The 18765-nt window shown below is 32.7% G+C and overlaps 3 protein-coding genes across 5 annotated transcripts in view; 1 reads left to right on the forward strand and 2 right to left on the reverse strand.

Annotated features, from left to right (window-relative positions):
• Positions 1-484: 484 nt before the first annotated feature.
• LOC149056550 (uncharacterized) lies at positions 485-10212 on the reverse strand. Its single transcript, XM_089223103.1, has 2 exons — positions 3287-10212; positions 485-2860 (listed from the first exon to the last, which is right to left on the reverse strand). Exons 1-2 carry the CDS (start codon positions 3603-3605, stop codon positions 2529-2531), a joined length of 651 nt encoding a protein of 216 aa, XP_089079229.1. The 5' UTR covers positions 3606-10212; the 3' UTR covers positions 485-2528.
• A 272-nt stretch (positions 10213-10484) lies between these two features.
• LOC107165504 (uncharacterized) overlaps positions 10485-18765 on the forward strand; it is a 38807-nt gene continuing 30526 nt past the window's right edge. The window contains exons 1-4 of one of the 3 annotated variants that reach the window (XR_016190886.1): positions 10485-10624; positions 10694-11379; positions 17706-17951; positions 18011-18247. The gene's annotated coding sequence lies outside the window, so the exon portion shown is untranslated. Of the gene's footprint in view, positions 10625-10693; positions 11380-17705; positions 17952-18010; positions 18248-18765 lie in introns of those variants that run through there. The other 2 variants (XM_089223100.1, XR_016190885.1) reach the window with 2 other exon arrangements.
• LOC107165495 (zwei Ig domain protein zig-8-like) overlaps positions 13601-18765 on the reverse strand; it is a 233486-nt gene continuing 228321 nt past the window's right edge. The window contains exon 5 of the mRNA XM_089223095.1: positions 13601-14031. Within this exon, the coding sequence (XP_089079221.1) occupies positions 13907-14031 (125 nt within the window). The 3' untranslated portion in view covers positions 13601-13906. The remainder of the gene's footprint in view (positions 14032-18765) is intronic.

Here is an 18765-nt window from a genome sequence, read left to right on the forward strand (position 1 = left end):
TCGTACGTCATTAAGACGTAACATTAAAAGTCTGCTAGCTAGATTCAGTTATTCGACTTGTCTGGCGCAATGTGTAGGCAATTTAGCTACATTTTTGCGAATGACATCAACATTTTAATATTATGTATGTCTTAACGGTCGTGAAATAAAATATTGATATAATCATAGATAATTTTTGTTTTATGCTATTTGTAAACACCAGGTTACATTAATATTATAGTTTATAATGTGTTGATGAGGTGGAGTGTGCATTCTTCTAAAAATATAAGTGAGTTTAGATAGTGATTGGTGTATTAATTTAAGTTATTTACTCGTAATATTATCTGCGAGGGTTTATCATGGCTTGGTAAAAAATGTTGATTTTTTTAACATGGAGTATACTAAATACATTTTTTCTATGGGGGTCGATATTTTAAATTGTTTTAAATTTTATATTTGCCCAGTCACGTTAGGATTGCTAAGCTCATGGAAAACCTGCCGGATGTATCAATGTATCTATATAATATTATATAAAATACCCAAAAATGTATTGTACATAGACTAAAATCATTTTAAACCTAGACATCATGCTTTATATCTCAACATTTTTTTCTATTTGGTACCTCATGATCAAAATATATGCATATTAAATTATACTTCTGAGTGTTGCTGCTGGGTGACTTCTCTCTTTATGTTTCCATGTCTTGTATATGTATATACGTTTTTTTGTATATATTATACTTATTGTAAAAACTATTACAATAATTGTGTATAATGCAATAAATATAAAAAAAATATATACATATACTTACATGCATTCTGTGAATGATATTATTTCGTCCTACTCTCGTACCCAAGTTTCCGATTCAGCTGCGAATTATAATTGCAATGAAACTAACGAATGTCATGGCATTTTCATAGTGTGTGTAGGTACATACACTACATATATATTTTATTCCTATATATAAAAAGTTTTAATGAATTCCTTTTTATACATTTTTTTCCAAACATATTTTCAAGTAGGTATATTAATTGACTAGAAATGATTGTAAAATCTAATCTGAAACAAGAATTATTTAACAAAGTCATCGTATTGATGTTTTAAATCTATGTATATGTACATATTAACAATAATAACAATTTTATATTTTTATAATAATACTATATAGTATATAAAACGCCGGAAAAAAAATTTAACACAATACTTATTATATTTCACTAACAGGTGATGATAATAATAATAATAATAATAATAATAAATAAAAAAAACAACAACGTGTACAAATAATGACATTATGACATGTGTAGGTATTTAAATGTAATAATAATAATAATATTGATTATAAATTTGAACGTTTCTACGAGAAACAACGGACCGGCGACGATTATCGTATACAGTATTGTTTGACGACGTGTCAAATCGGCGAAAATACCTTAGTCATAAATGGAAACAATTTTCAATAGAATTATTGGTTTAGTATAACGTGCGTTATTGTATTATGTAATAAGACTGATAATGAACACGCATATTCGGTACGAACAAAACCTAATCCGTTTATAACCGTAACATGTATATGATATATAAAAGTGTAATGTATATATACATATATATGAGAGAAATAAAAACGCCTGAATGAAATGATGAAAAAAAAATAAATATATATACATTTATTAAAGGTATAATATGTCGCTGTTACATACAAACGAAACGGAATGAAATAAAACGTTCAAAATGCAGAACGAAGGAACACGATGATATCCTAGGGAAATGTTTTATTTTTTGAGTTATGATCAAAACTTTTCGCGTTTTTCTGGTCGTTTTTCGGAGATGGCAAACAAACGAAGGAAAATAAAAATAAACGGTTTGGCCGGCGACACAGTGTGCGGCGCATGTACTTATGATGTGGTTGGCAATGGTGGGGGGGGGGGAGGGTTGAATCACGCGTGTTTAACTGTATTGTGGAAAACGCGTCGGCGGCCGCGAGGAAATCGAATTTATTGTCGTACGAACGAGGTAAAAAATAAACGGAAATCTGATAAAGAATTAAATGCAGTCGGTCGGTCGATCAGTATGGCTAATATATACAGTGTGTTTCACTCAAATGGTAACACGAAATATTTCCGTTCGGTGATCTTGGATTGAATTGGGGTTTTTTCGAGGAGCTATGGAATACTAAAATACACATTTTGTGATCATTTTCGAATTTTTAATTCTTTTATTGTGCGCATGCGCAATAAAACTTCCATTTTTTCAAATAGAAACACCTATTTTCAACACCATATTTCGATAGAACTATTTTTTTTAAGCAACTTTGATACACAAACTTTTTTCCTATCTCAAAAATTGACTGAACTACAGCAACCCTAAGTTTAAACAAAAAAAATTGTTGCTAAATTTTCAATGTTCTGTATTTTGACATTTTATTATTATTTTTGGTTGGAAGCAAGATAAATGGAAGGGCAGGCGTTTATAGGTTATTTAAATAAAGTTTTTTTTTTTTTAAAGTTAAACATTTTATTTTTAAACATATTATTACAAATAATACAAATCACCTTATAAATTGTTCAAAGTTTTCCCCGTTGTTAAGTAAACATGATTGTAAGCGGCGCTTGACTTCATCTAGAGAAGCTGCCGTTATTTGTTCCTTGGTCAGTCTTGTGCATGCTTCGGTGATATTTTGTTTTAAATGCCGAAGGTTAATTGGTGGGTCAGCATAAACTACAGTTTTTAAATGACCCCAAAGAAAAAAATCAAGTGGTGTCAAATCCGGTGAACGCGCTGGCCAAGCTATCGGTCCATTTGTTCCCATCCAATTATTTCCAAACTTCTCGTCAAGGTATTGTCTAACAACAATAGCATTATGTGCCGGAGCACCATCTTGTTGAAAAAACAAGTTTTCCCGAATATTTAAAGGAACATTTTCCAACATTGGTGGTAAATGGTTAGAGAGAAAATCTAAATATCTTCTTCCATTTAAGGTTCCGTCATAAAAGTAGGGCCCTATTATGGAATCTCCTAATATTCCACACCACACATTGGTTCCCCACACTGTTTGGAAATTAGTTTCAATTGCCCAATGTGGATTATTACTTGCCCAAAAACGGTTATTTTGTTTATTTATCACGCCATTATTGGTAAATTTACTTTCATCGGTCCAAAGAACATACTTTAAAAATTGAGGATTATCTTCAATTTTTACCAGTACCCATGCAATAAATAATAATCTACGTTCACTATCTCCCGCTCGAAGATGGTGAACTAAATCCGGTTTATAGGGACGAAGTTTAAATTTTTTTTAAATTGAATGTACCTTGCGTGGGTTAATTCCAACTTCATTTCCAATATGACGTATGGATGATCGTGGGTTAATTTGAACATACGCCAATACTTGTGTTTCAGTTTCTTCGTTAACTTCAGCCTGTACTTGTGGTATTTGACGACGATTACCTCTACTTCCAAATGAACCATAAGTTCGGATTTGATTTTCGAGCCTTAAAAAATAATTATGCGTTGGTTGATATCTATTGGGATATCTTTCGGCGTATAATTGTGCAGCTTGGAGAGAATTTCGATGGCACTCATTAAAAATTAATATCATATCCATTTTTTCACTATAACTAGCCATTTGTGAATTATAAATATGCGGAAATATTAAAATAAAACAATAAAAAACACCAGAATTCAATGCAAATGTATCCAATACGAACGTATTCTTGGTTTGAATAATTAAATTTTAATTATGAATTTATAACTTTCAGTGAAATAACTTAATAATCAAAAATAGGTAGGTAGTAGGTACCCATTTAATAAGATAAACGAAGGTAGGTAGTAGTGAACTACATAGTGTTATTCACTAGTCAGCCGATAAAGACGTTATAAATACAATTATTTTGTGCTATCTGATTCACAATACAATTAGAATTATTTTGAAATAATTAATTAAATTTATATTTAATTATAAAAATAAAATGTTTAACTTTATTTAAATAACCTATAAACGCCTGCCCTTCCATTTATCTTGCTTCCAACCAAAAATAATAATAAAATGTCAAAATACAGAACATTGAAAATTTAGCAACAATTTTTTTTGTTTAAACTTAGGGTTGCTGTAGTTCAGTCAATTTTTGAGATAGGAAAAAAGTTTGTGTATCAAAGTTGCTTAAAAAAAATAGTTCTATCGAAATATGGTGTTGAAAATAGGTGTTTCTATTTGAAAAAATGGAAGTTTTATTGCGCATGCGCACAATAAAAGAATTAAAAATTCGAAAATGATCACAAAATGTGTATTTTAGTATTCCATAGCTCCTCGAAAAAACCCCAATTCAATCCAAGGTCACCGAACGGAAATATTTCGTGTTACCATTTGAGTGAAACACACTGTATTACAACACATCGGTATAGGTAGAATAAGTATAGATAGGTATACCTACGTAAATTTATACGCGTGTATCATAGTGTGGGCCAGACTTGATGTAATAACGTCAACGTGTATGTTAAGGATAGGTACCTAATTCATGGAGTTGTGAAAATGTTTTGGGTCGAGATGGAGTCATCTTAGTGAGTGTCATCATTATATCCCCCAGTGCTCGGCTCATCGCATTACATGTTCGATTGACCGCCAAGAAAATGGTTTTTTTCAAATAAGTAATTTTTTTGATTTTCGATCGAAATGAACAAATCTTTCGGCTTATTATAGGTACAATTATGACATTATGTAGCCATTCCGGGATTTTAGAAGGCTACTTTTGTTATGTGAAACAAAAAATTTCATTGGTCATCAAATCAAGAGTCATAGTTACTGATTTATTTATTTACCAATGCGTACAATAGATATGAAGAAATGTTAAATCGGAAGAAAAAACAAGCTCCTATAAACGCCATTAAAACAATATAACAGTAATAAAGGTAATATATATATCATAATATGGTTTTATATTTAATTTTACGGTCATATAAAAAGATCGTGATCGTCCGTGAAACTATTGATAAGACATAATGATAGGTAATGCTTACAAAGAAAACATGTTTTTTCAACGTACAGTTATTATAATAATATTCTAAACATTTAACACTTTTGTATGTACAACATATAATATAAGTAATATAATGTATTGTAAGATAATAATAATATATATATTTATACAATACAATCGTCTTATGATATTGTTAAGGTCTTATGAAAGTATTGTGCTTTACGGAAATTTTGCATAATATTTTGTGGCGGTTCATTGTTTTTTGCTTGCGTTCGTATGGTTTTCGATTTTATTTTATTAAAAATAATATACCTACGCCCGCGGTATTATAAGTTAGGTAGCAATGCGGTGTATAACTCTGTAGCCCGACATTAGTAAAATTTAATTTCTTTTATCGTATAAATAATTAATAATATTATTATTATTCGATGTATTCACTACTATGTAAGGTATACCTACTGTATTATTGAGTGTCACATGTAACCTAACCTAACCTAACCTAACCATGGTCACTCTCCCCGACACACTATATTTGTCTTTGATACGCACGTCAATTCAAATAGGAAATGAACGAAACTACAACGAAGGACTAAGGAAGTCCTCCCCCAACACCACAAAACCAACGGATTTTTAAAAATCATGTCGATTGGTTTTTAAAAATTAATTTTGTGTTGAAAGGTATGCTATACTTTTTTACTGATTTTATTTCATGTATTTCATACCATAAAAGTCGCAACGATTCAGCTCGATATGACACCAAGGAATTAAAAAAATTAAAAAAATAAACATTAATTTCGAACCTTTTTTCCAAAGCCGAAATTAAATTCCGATCGCAGTGCATAAATTACACAATGTAGTAATAATAACAATAATAATAATTGAAAATATATTATGCTAATGCACCTATGCTTTTTCAGCTGTGTATACGCAACAATAATATATTAAATTATAGTTTCTCAAATCTCGATCGCGACAACTCGTTTTCCCTTGGGAGAGTGTCAATTTACCACTTCTCTTCCACGAAAATCTGAGGTTATACCGTTTTGCTTTGTTGTGAAAATCGAATTTTTCGTATTTCAATCGCCGTTCTCTTGTTATAAGCATTGCACAACACATATCACTTAATCTATACCTACTATAGATTTATACATCTCGCGATACCCCATCATGAAGTATTGAAGTTAGCCTTTTCTCGGACTTCAAATTAAAAATCTAAATGAAAATTGTGTAGATATTTTAATAAATTAATTACAAATAAGTTAGATTATTATACACGTTTTTAGATATTCTGGAATTTTCCATAAACATGACAATGACAATTGGTGTGGGTGATCATATGTAATATAATTCATCGTGTAAATATGGTACAATCAGCCTATAAATTATCAAATCGTAGGTAGGTATATTACAGAAAGATATAATTTCAGATAGTGATCGATGTCTAAACAAACGATTTCCTCATTTTATCGCAAGTATGTATTCCATCTATTGAACTGTTAATTATAATGTGGTGTTATCCTCGAAAACATTTCGAATAGCATACACGGAAGGAGTCGTGTGATATTTTTAAACTGCAGTGGAAACTTATTATTTTGAAATTTATTAACTTTTTTCGAATCAATATCTTTGGTATATATATCTATAAAGCACAATATGCGTAGTACATTTTACTTATCCTTTATATTATCTCGTTTAGTCGTTTGTCTTGGAAAAACTAAAGCAGAATAATATTTTAAAAACTATTACAGAAGTTATGTATGTATATATATATATTTAAAACTAATTATTAACTTATTAAGACTTTAAATAAATATCTACAAATTATTTCAAAAATGTATATTATAGTTTGTTATGCGATATTTTGTAAAAGAGTATTCTGCTTATACATGCGTGTGCCGTGTATATTTTTTTCCATTATCTTCGATTAGAAAATTGGTCGATTAGTTTATTATATTGAGTTTCGAGTGTTCCATTTTATTAAAAATCAATTTTTGTTTACTGTCTTTAAAAGGACGTTGTAAAAGTCACTATACATATAATGTTGGTCAACGAAAAATCGGAAAGTCAACAGATATAGTTTCGACTACATGAAGGGGGTGGTGAAGACTTGGCTGAAAAAGAAGACGATGAAAATAAAAATATATTTTTATGAATGTGAACGTAGTCTGGAAGATGATGGGGAAAATGGAGAAAAACATCCAAAAATGCAGACAAATTCTGAAAAAAGACAAATAATAAAAAATTAAGTAAGCCTTATATATATATATATAATACATAAGACATGTATATAACTTTATCGAACTATACTGAAAAAACATTAATAAAAATCTCGTGAATGAAAAAGTCGCTTTTACGCTATTGTGAACTATCGATGTTTCGAGTCACGAAGTTTCTCCGCGGACGCGTGACGCGGACGCGTGTCGGACAGTTCTGGAATTGTATTTAATTTTTTTGTCGGTTTCTCACGATCTATATAGTATCCCGCGGCCATCATATCTATCTATATATATATATATATATATATTATATATGCAGTAAAAACACTGCGAGTCGTATCAGTAGCGGCGAATCGCGACTCCGAAAGACAAAACGAAGACTAATCGCGCGCATAAAGCACACGGATCGGTTTTTGAACTAGGTAGTGAAGTAACACATACGTATTATATATATTGTCGTCCGAAGTGTCCTTGAAATCGATTGCTAGTTTTTTTTTGTTAGTCCGGTCGTTACCGGTCTGTAACGTTGATTAATTCGTATCATCGTGCGAGCTTTTTCACGCGCATACAATAATAACATGGTCATTCGCCGCGTATTGAATAACTTGTCCTTCGGCATTTATCGGATTTTCAGGATTTTTAACCTACAGTGGCTGTCAGACGTGTCAAATTGTCACCGACGTCCTTCAAGAGTCATTATATAAGTCCCCTTTTCGGATCTAATGGTTGTACGGGATCCCGCTTTGTGTGTAGTATGCGTGTACGTATTATGAACATTTCAAAAGGAAAGAATAAAATCACACGAGACAGTGATGGAAAGGATTTTCTGTCGAACCTAAAGGATTTAACGTTGGTGAAACCGCAACTTTCCAGATAGATACATTTTTACGCGTAACATGCGTGTGCCCTCGTTAAGAAGACGCGGTGTGGTAAAGGGTGACATATTTTGGTCGGTGGCGAAACAGGAAGGGGTCGTCAGGGCTGTAGGTTTTTATTTGGTACTGTACTACTGTGTAAAACATCTCTGTATAATACTGTTATATTGTTATTGAGGTTTTTCGACTTTGTATTTTTATCTTATAGGTATACTTATTCCAATGTATGCATGCGACCATTATGAACGTCAAAAAATAATAGAAAATCTAAAAGGTATTATTCTTTCACACAATTAATGTACGATTATGTTATGTATAGCATATCAATATATAACGAATGATAACATTATAAGTTAATTCAGAAACGTATATCTATATGACATTGTTTTTTCTTAAGGTTGAAGTACTTACTATTATTTAAATAAATATATCATATTAAATTTTAAATGAAAATATTAATTTTAAATTTAAACTGAACGCCTATAACGTACGAACAAAACACCGCTAACTCATTGTACTTTGCCAGCGTTTGTTGATTATTTTGATGATATAATAGGTTACGTAGTCTGTTATACACTTGTACCAATTATAATGAACCGGATAAATTGTATAAAATATAAAACCCACCAACGATTCCGTACAAATCGAATATATATATATTTATATGAATATGATACATATTGTCCATTACCTTGTTGAAATTAATAAACGTACTATAAATGAAGTTTTAGATACTATTTTTTTTTCGGTGATAATTTTGAATGAATCGTAGACATCGCGCGTTATAGACGACTTATACATACACTATACACACACACCACCCGTTTGTATAAAGGATATCGGGTGCTTACTGCTTTAGTTTGACGGAGTGTGAGGACTGCTGAAATTGATAGGAAATAGTTGAAATAAGACAATATCTGAAAAGTACGAGTTTTTAATGGATCCTTTTCTTTGGATTAAAGTTTGTTGACCGTGCTATATTGGACGCCAGATATCGGCGAGGAAATAGGAAGGAGATTTCCTGTAACCGTGTATGGATATACCGCACCTATTGATAATAATATTCCGTGTGTAATGTGTATGTGTATATGTGTATAAACGGTATTGAATATTACAGTCACCATCGCCCTTGCGCGTGACGGTAAAATAGTAATCGTTCCCTAATAATAGTTGTTTGCGCCGACGGAAACTTTTTTCCTCATCATCATATTATTCGCTGTAGACAATAAATGGAACGAGACAGCATTTTCCCCACTAAATCACGTAACTTCTCCTCTGCAACCGTATTAACATACTCGTTAAAAGATATGTTACAGTACGAGCTTGTGCGCCTCCAATAGCTGCATTATTTTTAATAGGTAGACTGCAAAATATAATATTGTATACGATGTAGTGAGTGACACGACGCGCCGTAGAAGGAAATCGATCATCACAATCTGTGTTTTAAATTTTACAACTTAGGTATAAAGATTGTATAAGATATAGGTAACGCGGTTTTGGGGATAATATACAGGTAAAGGAAAACAGAATTGGTTTTCTCGTTTTACCACGACGGCTTTCCAGTTTCTATGCAAATTGCAAAGTAATCGAAGTGTGTGTGCCTATGCGGAGGAAAAATGAAAAACGCGTAAAAACATGTATGTTTGCAATGGCGGTGGCGTCTTTTTCATAAAACCTTTGACTCACTATACAAGTTATACGCGCATACAACGGGTGTTTACAGTGTTTTCGTGTGACGATATTTGGCCAAATTCAAGTACGACCGAACTTATTGGGAACACATAAAACAGGTATAAAGTAGCTACCTATATAAACATACACGACGACGACGCGCTAGTATTTTCAATTTACAGGATATGTGAATTTATGACCGCAGGAATTTCATATTTTCTAATAGCCTCGAGGGTAGAAGGAATGACGTCCGTTTCCGAGGCCCCCAGAGAGTGAAGTGAAAGTCGCCGAACGTCGAGGATTATTATAGATATGTGCAGCGCGGGGGTGAGTAAAATGTGACATCACTTTTATGAAGCTCTCTTATTTTCTGTCGCGCAGAATTCAATAAATAAGTAGAAGTCCTTGTAGTGGAGAAAAATGAAGAAGGTAGTTTAAAATAAAATATAATATTCATATCACCGTAGCAGTATATTCGTATATAGGTTATTGATACACTATTACATATTTCATGTGAAAGAATGAGATATTTAAATCAAATTTCAGTAGAGAATTTGAAAATATTTCATTTACACTATATTATAATATATTTAAATAAACATATTATTTATTATTTACAATTCTTGTGACTGCGTGTTTTACAGGTGAAGAAATAGTTATTTTTATCTAGTTGTTGAAATTAACATTCATGATATAATTGCGCATCCCTTTTCTCGTATACAAGAAGAAGAATACAGAATATTAATATAACAATACTACGCGGGCAACATGGAAATACAGTATGTAACAAATTTAATAATAATTTTAGGCGGTGTTCGCCGAAATCATAAATGGAAATTGAAAATCGATTTTTGCGTTTTTGTGGAGCTAATAACGCGCCAAGACAAATTTCAGTGACTTTTAGGACAGGTATCCTCCAAATTGGTGTATTTAAATTTTTATTCATTCACAAAGAGAGCAACACCATTACTTTTGCAGGTGTCCGATATGAGCTGCTGCTGTGGAGTCGTATATTGTAGTTACAATACTGAGCCAAAAATTGACATTTCTTCGTCGTGTCTGCAACCGGGTGTAAAAACCTAATTTGACCGCGTCAAAAGAAATACCGGAATGGTCTGGCGGGTGCTTTCTCAGAGCCGAACATGTGAAAAAAACTAGTATATTATGTGATTGTGCAGAGCGAAAGGCAGTGAAAAGCGTTGAGAAGAAGGTGCGTAGTAAGGTCGGAAGGGTATATTATATATAGGACGCGTTTCATGAATATTTGTCACATTTAGAATGTAAATCTCCGTGATACACTTTGTAATAAATAATTGGGCGACATCTGGTCGGATCATTTATATTATTATTCTAACGATACTATATTATATTAGTTTAGGTTAGCGTACATTATTGGAAAATGGGTTTTAAACGTTTCGCGACAATTGTTAATATAATTTGATAACGATTAAAACGTCATGTCATGGACGCGAATTCATTTTGCGCGAAATTAAATCGTTATCAATTTTTTCAAAACGTCTAGGTCGTAAGAAATAAAACTGTTTATCAAACAATACTTGGATTACATATATGTATCAAGAAATGTATTGCGTAACCGATAGTAACCTATTCATTTGGACTTTTCCGGTGACGTCTTCCGATCTCGGCGCTAAAAAACGGCATTGGTGAGTTAAACTGCAGTGTAATCACTGTAATAATACACGCTTATTATATTATGTGTATTGCTATTATTACTATCATCATCATAATTATTGTACTACTGTGTATAAGTCTGTTAAAAACGTGCTCCGCCGTTCGGTAATCGGGTAATTGACTTTTAGTTGTAGATGTTACGTATACGCCTGACTTAACTTATCCGGATGGGTGGGGGAGGGGAAGTTAATACCTGCTATATAAAGTCGCGACCGTAAATAGAATTCTTTCAGTTCATTTAATTTTAACGTATATTATACCTATTATTGTTATATGTCGTGTAACGTCGAGTGTATAATATACATTGTGCACGTGGTGGTTATATATATATATGTACAGGGCGATTATTGATTTTATCGCAAACCAAGCCACACCTTGTCCGGGTGCGTTTTTAGAATTTTAGCACTTTTATATTTTAACGACTACAGCAGTATTCACTATACTGTTACTTTCGTAACTCAAATACGTTTAATGTTTATGCTTAAAAGTTGGAAAACAATAATAAACGAATTCGTACACGGCGTCTAACCTGTTCTCGTCGAAAGTAAAATAATCACCCTGTATACATTTGTGGAGTTTTAACGGCTTAGTAATAGGTATCAATATATACTATAATGTTAGTAGTTGCTGTAGTAACCAGTAGGTATATGATATAATAATTATATACATATGAAATATATAACGGTATTGAAACCATGCCACGGGGATAGTGCGGTGTTAGAATTTGCGAACTATCTTCGTAGAAGATGTAATGAAGTATTGTAGTAATTTTAATATCTTCGGACCGCGTTATTAACAGTAATTACTTATTATTTTAACTGTTGCGACATTACATACTTTAGAGTTACGAAGGTAGCATGGCTCATAGACGCCTCTATACGTCTATACATTATTAAATGTTTTTCCTCTGTAAACGAAAAAGAAAATATAGTGATCTCTTCTGAAGAGTTTTACTCTCGAAAACATCATTATTTTAATGTATTACCCTGTGGAGTACAATGTCGCATACACATTTATCATATCGCTTATTGCCGGTGTAATTTAACCACGGTAGTATACCTAGTAAAGATATTGTGTGAATATACTTGCGCGAAAATGCGTTCTCGGCAAACCGATTAACTATTATTGATAAACTGAAAAAATAAAACCACGTCGTGAGAGGTATTAAGGATTTTTGTATCTTAAAAAGTCGCTCAAAATGCGTTCAAACTCATTACCTCGCGTCGACGTTTTTTAGTAATAATAATAATAATACGGCGGTAGTGGTATCACGTTGTGTGTTTAAAGCTGAAATCACGCGGGTGTGATAAAAGAAATATCTCCTCCGCTTTGTTCGATGGTAATAAAAAATAATATACGAAAAACTATGAAAAATTGTTTGACCTCCGATCCGACAGAATATAGTGTGTTTGTGTATGTACATGTGACGTGATGTGCGTATATATAATATTTTATGTATATAATATGTATATGCGTGTATACATAGAGGGAGAGTGATTGTGTTTATTTTTTCATTCCGTTTCGAACGGATGAAGAGAAAACAATGAATTATTACTTGCGAGTATAGAAAATTTTTGTTTTATATTTATGAATTATATATACCTACATCCGAATACCGGTACAGAATAGTACAGAGAAATACATTTAGCACAATCGAATAATAATAATATAATTATAATAATAATAATAGTGATAACATTCTTTTGATAATCGATGAATGGCACGTCCTTCGAAGATGTAATATGTATAATACTGCTATCGCACTACGAAAAAGGTATACTCGTACAAAATTCCGAATCTTCGAGACCGACGAATAATCGACGATCGTCCGATCTCGTGGACTCCGAATGAGTGAGCTGTGTACTCCGTGACACGGGCATCGTCTAAGGCGAAACTCAAGCACGTCGCCTCACCCCCCCCCCCCCTCCCCGGAAGGCGCGTGATCTCCAGTCAAAGATTGTCTCTGTATTGTATATTATATGTGCAAGTAACCCTTAGGGACGAATCCGTCGAGAAAAAATCGACGTCGCACGCTCTCGAATAACGATAATTTATCCGGAGTGGATTTGGTCTTCTAGCTGTCCCCATCCACACAACGGTAATGGTCACCTGCCCGTTCGATCGACGCGTGATACGTTTTCGGATAATCGATTATTTTACAATTTTAATTTTTTTTTTGTCATAAACACCATATACGATGGATATAATATAGTATTATATATATACGCGTGAATTGTTTATATATTTTATAGTGTTATATAACATAATGCATAATAATATGTATTAGAGAAGAGAAACTGCACCGTCCGCGTCTGTTCGACTTTGGTCGGTCGACTTTCTACTCGTCACGGAGCTGACGAAGAAAAGTAAGATTTCGCTGCGTACCGTGCCTAGAGGGCGGCGTGGGCGGGGGTACATGGATGCTCGGGGTTCGAAGGAGAGGTCAGGACAAGACGGCGACGCCGCCATCGCATCCTCGTCATCCTCGGTTTGCTTTCCTCAGTGTCCGAACAGCACCGGATTGGACAGCATTATGACCAGGCTGAACAGGGCTAGCACGTGGACGGTCATCTGGCCGCTGACCGCACTCCGGTTGCCGTGCTGCATGGCTGCAGGGTGTTCACCTGTTGACCAAGAACGGAAATAAAAAAAATTATCACCCAGTGTATAATTTAATATGTTGTTATTATTTAATTTTATTTTTGTGGGCGTGAAGGGGTTGGTGCTTTGTCGGACAAACGTATTTCAAAATAAATACATCAAACATAAGTTAGGTGGTTCAAGTCATTTTGATTCAATTAATCGATTGATTAAATGTAACGATTTATTTTAATTGTACTTAACGTTATCATACCATTGCTACTATTTATTGCTAGGTAAAGACTTGCTTTAAAGCAAGTCAATTTAAACAAATTCGCTGAAGAGAGCACGTGCTCTAAGTTACATAATTATCTACGGCACTGAAGTACACATTTTGCATTGAGATATAAAACATTCGTGAGTTACTCTGTTTGCAGTGATCTGAATCGTGCGTTAGTTTTCAGAAGCTGTGTAATATAACTTAAAAGTGGTTGCATATAGTTAGTGTTAGGCGTTAGCAGAGTTCATGACTACAAAACTGATTGTAAGTTATACAAGTCATAAATGTAACTGATTACTGCCTAATCATGTGAGTACCTATAATATAATATTTATTACCATAATATACAACAGTATACTTATAGACAATTATAGACTCGAACGCGTTTATTGGACTGTTTTAAAGTTTACGACAAAACCACGAGAATATCAGTAAACAGTGTTTAATTATTGGCTGTAGTGAAATGAATTGTAATGACATCGACTTAGGGACATCGTTACTTACTGAGAAACGAAACAATAACCACTAAGACTCTAAACCAATAACACAAAAACAAGAATAATAAAATGCTTTGTAAAATGTCAGTTTTTGAAAAGGCCGTTATTTGTTACAATATAGTGTAGGCAGAAATTGGCGATGTTATTTTTATCCTATTTTTATGTACAAGTTGTTTGCGTTTGTAGAAAAACGGTACTTTTTTGTTTTTATATATTTTTATACTTGTTAGTCGTGTAGTGTTTACCCTAAGTGTTTTGGCTTTTGTCGAATGGTCTCCAGTACGGCTATTTCAAGTGTAGTGAAAAATAAACGGTTTTTTCTTTTTTCGTAAACGACGACGGACAAAATAACAACATGTTTATTCAGAATGCTATTTTTCCCTAAAAAATGTATGTGTGACTCTTGTTTTTTGTCCCTACAGTAACAATCTTTATCGTCGATTATTAAAAAAAAAAAAGACACAAAACGTTTTTCCGCATTTTCTAGTCTCTAAAAAGTCGATGATATGATAACAATTGTTCGGCTCATTAGTTAGAGAGATTTTTTTAATCCATTTACCCATAATATTTGATGATATATTTCCTTCGATGTATAATGTACGTATTTCAATCGCGTTTCCTGTTTCTGATTTTTGTAATATACCTACATCAATGCTTACTGTACGATTAGCATATAGAACCTATATTTTTTAAAGTATAGAATAGCTATAAAATCTTTTTAATTATTTGATTTTTACAGATAAATTTGATCAGTACTTCATAATATCCTATTGCCTAATCCTAATCTGTGGCATGTGAAAACTTTGTATGTAGTACGTAGAGAAGTTTTCTGATTAACTAAAATGTACCTAAATATAAGTTGACCTATGTAAGCTTACATGACGTATACATATTGTCATTATTATTTATCATAATTTATAATCATTATCAGAGCCAGTAAACATTTTTTTAGGCGAGGCTTTAGAATATAATTTTTTACAACACGAAGCCTTGGGTAGAAGATTGCTGGCTATACCTAAAGGTTAGGCTTTGATCATTATTAATCATTATAATAACTAAAATATTACCATAAATATTTAATATTACTTTTTGTGCAATAAATGGTCATATTTTAATATTTATAGTATGTAGTAAAAGGTATATTATAAAAGGTTATTAGGTCAAGTGGTACGAGAAAAATTTCAAAATGTTCGTAGGTATGAAAAGGTTGGAAACAGTTGGTCTATTTTATAGTTCAGCAGTTCAGCCCCACATAGCTGCTTAATAATAATTGATATAGTATTATAGTTATAAAAGTTATTTTCATATCATTGTAAATTATGTCATTTATATTCAACGTCATGTTTATTCAATCACAATGTCGAATTAAGCCGATCGTGTATAATTATGCTGTGATTTTTTTAGATTCTGAGCGGAGCGAGAAATGTATTGATTTTACAATGATGTTTATTTCTATTTCTTTTTCTTTTCATTTCTGTAAACACTTTTTCTCCCACTAAACTTGCTTAAAAGTATCAAATGTAGCATCTTTTCTGAAAGGTAATGTTCTTGAGCTGGTACTTTAGAGAGGTCATTTTTCGATTTTCGAAACAGTTCTCAAAATAAAAGCGGTTAAAGGAGAAAAAAGTACGATTTCAGGATTTTATAATATTAAATAATTACACACGACGTTTTCTACCAGAAATATTGCTTCAAATGAAAAATGGCCAGCGATCTTCTTTGTTGTATTTTAAATTTCGTTTCTTATAATTTAAATTTCGGAAAATTTTAGCCATTTTTGAGCTATTTATAACATTTTAATTTTGGGAGTTTTTTTGATGTAATTCGGTTAAAAACATTCGTAAAAACTTGAAATTTGGGTTGTATACTTATATTAGCTTTTCCTAGACATGGTAAAGTTTTCATAACATTTGAGCGAATTTTTTTTATAAGCATTCAAACTTTGAATTTTGACAACATACGTAAAAATCACGAAAATTCGCAAATCATTTTAAGCTAGAAAATCATAAAAAAATTTGTTTTATAATCTATAATATATCCTAGAAAGATAAACCATCTCCGCTCAGAATCGTTTTTCGTATACAATGATATAATATCATTGGATTCAAATTTAATTATATTTATAACAGTAACCCACTTGTAACCTATTATACAGCAGAGTGACATCCACGACTTACCCGCTTATGTTTTTTATAAATTCTAATGCGATTAAGTTGATTAGTGTGTAGCGCGTTTAATTCTCTATTGGGGACGACTTTTCTTTGAAAAAATTAAATATCGACGGTCGTCAAGGCTCGTTTGAAAACGAAGTCGTAATTTATTTTCCATAGCCACTGGTAATGTGAAATGTCTAATGACTTGAGTGCCTGCGTGTTTTTTTTCTCAATACATTTATATATAAATATCTACGTATTATATGTAATTTACTTTTATACGTGCATTTATGGATGACGAACACGACGCGAGTTGGGGAAAAAATTTGCTTACATTAAAATCCGTACAATAATAAATTGGGGCAGTGGGCGAGGAAGTCACGTCCCATTTCTACTTAACGCTTAAAAATTCGTTCATTATCGTGTCGCTATGTGTATTAATACAGGCACATTTATACACTAACGACGAAATTAATTTAATATACTTTATTACATAACGGTATAGGTATAGTGTAATATAATATAACTCGTCGATGATCGCCTGGTAATTTTCAATAGTACTTGCATAAAATAATTTATCCATGAATACTAGAATACAGGGCGCGGCAGAGCCAACTAACGAGTTTTGAGGGCTATAAATAATGAACAGTTAAACTTAACAGTTTGTTTTATTAAAATTGGTTGAAAATCCCGTCAGTTGGCTCTGCCGCACCAGTAGTACAATACTATATATAGCGTACTATTTTCAGTGTACTAAAACAGTATTATTTTTTTTTTATTTCGTATAGGATTACAATAATATTACACGGCCACCTCTCAAGACTTCCACGCGACTTAGTATCAAGTATTGAACCTTCAAAACGTGGCAATAACGATACAAGTACATAGCAAAACTGTACATAGGTAGTAGTTATAGCGAATATCTAGTGAAAGCTTTTATCTAGGATACGTTTTCGGATGAAATTATTGAAAGAGCGGTTTAAAATATTGCTTAAAAATACAACGAGTATAATAATTGTACCCAGGTATATAAGGTATTATATGGAACATATTATTATACTGTCACTATATAATATAATACCTCAACATTTAGACGTATAACGTGTTGTGTAAGCCACACGGATTGCTGGGCCATTTCCTCCCATAAATAGCAGTAGGTACCTTTCAGAATCGGCCCGATTAACATGCGCCCCATCACACATTATATTTATTCGTACGAGTTGACAACAAAAGCGAAAGTGACCATCGATCGTTTTTACGGTTGAAAAATACGCGACGGCCACGACAACACGGCGTCCCAAGAAATGTGAAAATAAGAGGAAACCTTGCTGTAAGTAAAGTACGGCTCTATATAGCCCACTTAACTCTCTCTCTCTCTCTCTCTCTTTAAGTATATATCTATATATTATACACGAGTCTTGTGGATTTTCGAGTTTGTTTAATGCGCCACATTTAAAGGGTTTTCGGTCGGTGACAGAGCGCACTGGGGACTGGTAAATTTGACGTGGAAAAACTGGCAGACATTAATATCGCACCGCAATACAGCGCACTATATTGTTGTGTGTACACCGTACATATATAAATACATAAAATATGTGTACTACAGTGCGGCAGGTATCAGCAGATTTCTATCGGACATTTCGGGCATTCCTAGGGCACCCGGACAAAATGACCTTCAGGTTGTTGTGCATATAGGGTGTCCAAACTCACCAACCACTTATCATAAACTACCTCTAGATTTAGATGAATTTAAAAACACAATGTAAACGAGACGATGCAAATTAAATGAAAAACTGGGGGTGATATACACACCCTCCAAAAAACATAAAATTACTTAAGATTTCTTCA

The sequence above is a fragment of the Diuraphis noxia genome, unplaced genomic scaffold (assembly GCF_037042655.1).
Source record: "Diuraphis noxia isolate RWA-SAM2 unplaced genomic scaffold, SU_Dnox_SAM2 contig0003, whole genome shotgun sequence".
Taxonomy (NCBI): domain Eukaryota; kingdom Metazoa; phylum Arthropoda; class Insecta; order Hemiptera; family Aphididae; genus Diuraphis; species Diuraphis noxia.

Excerpts from the sequence above, each read along its gene's own strand:
- LOC149056550 (XM_089223103.1), bottom strand. The coding sequence starts at position 3,605 with ATGGCTAGTTATAGTGAAAAAATGGATATGATATTAATTTTTAATGAG. Across the intron at positions 2,861-3,286 it reads AATTAACCCACGCAAGGTAC|AAGATGGTGCTCCGGCACAT; the intron begins ATTCAATTTAAA and ends TGTTTTTTCAAC.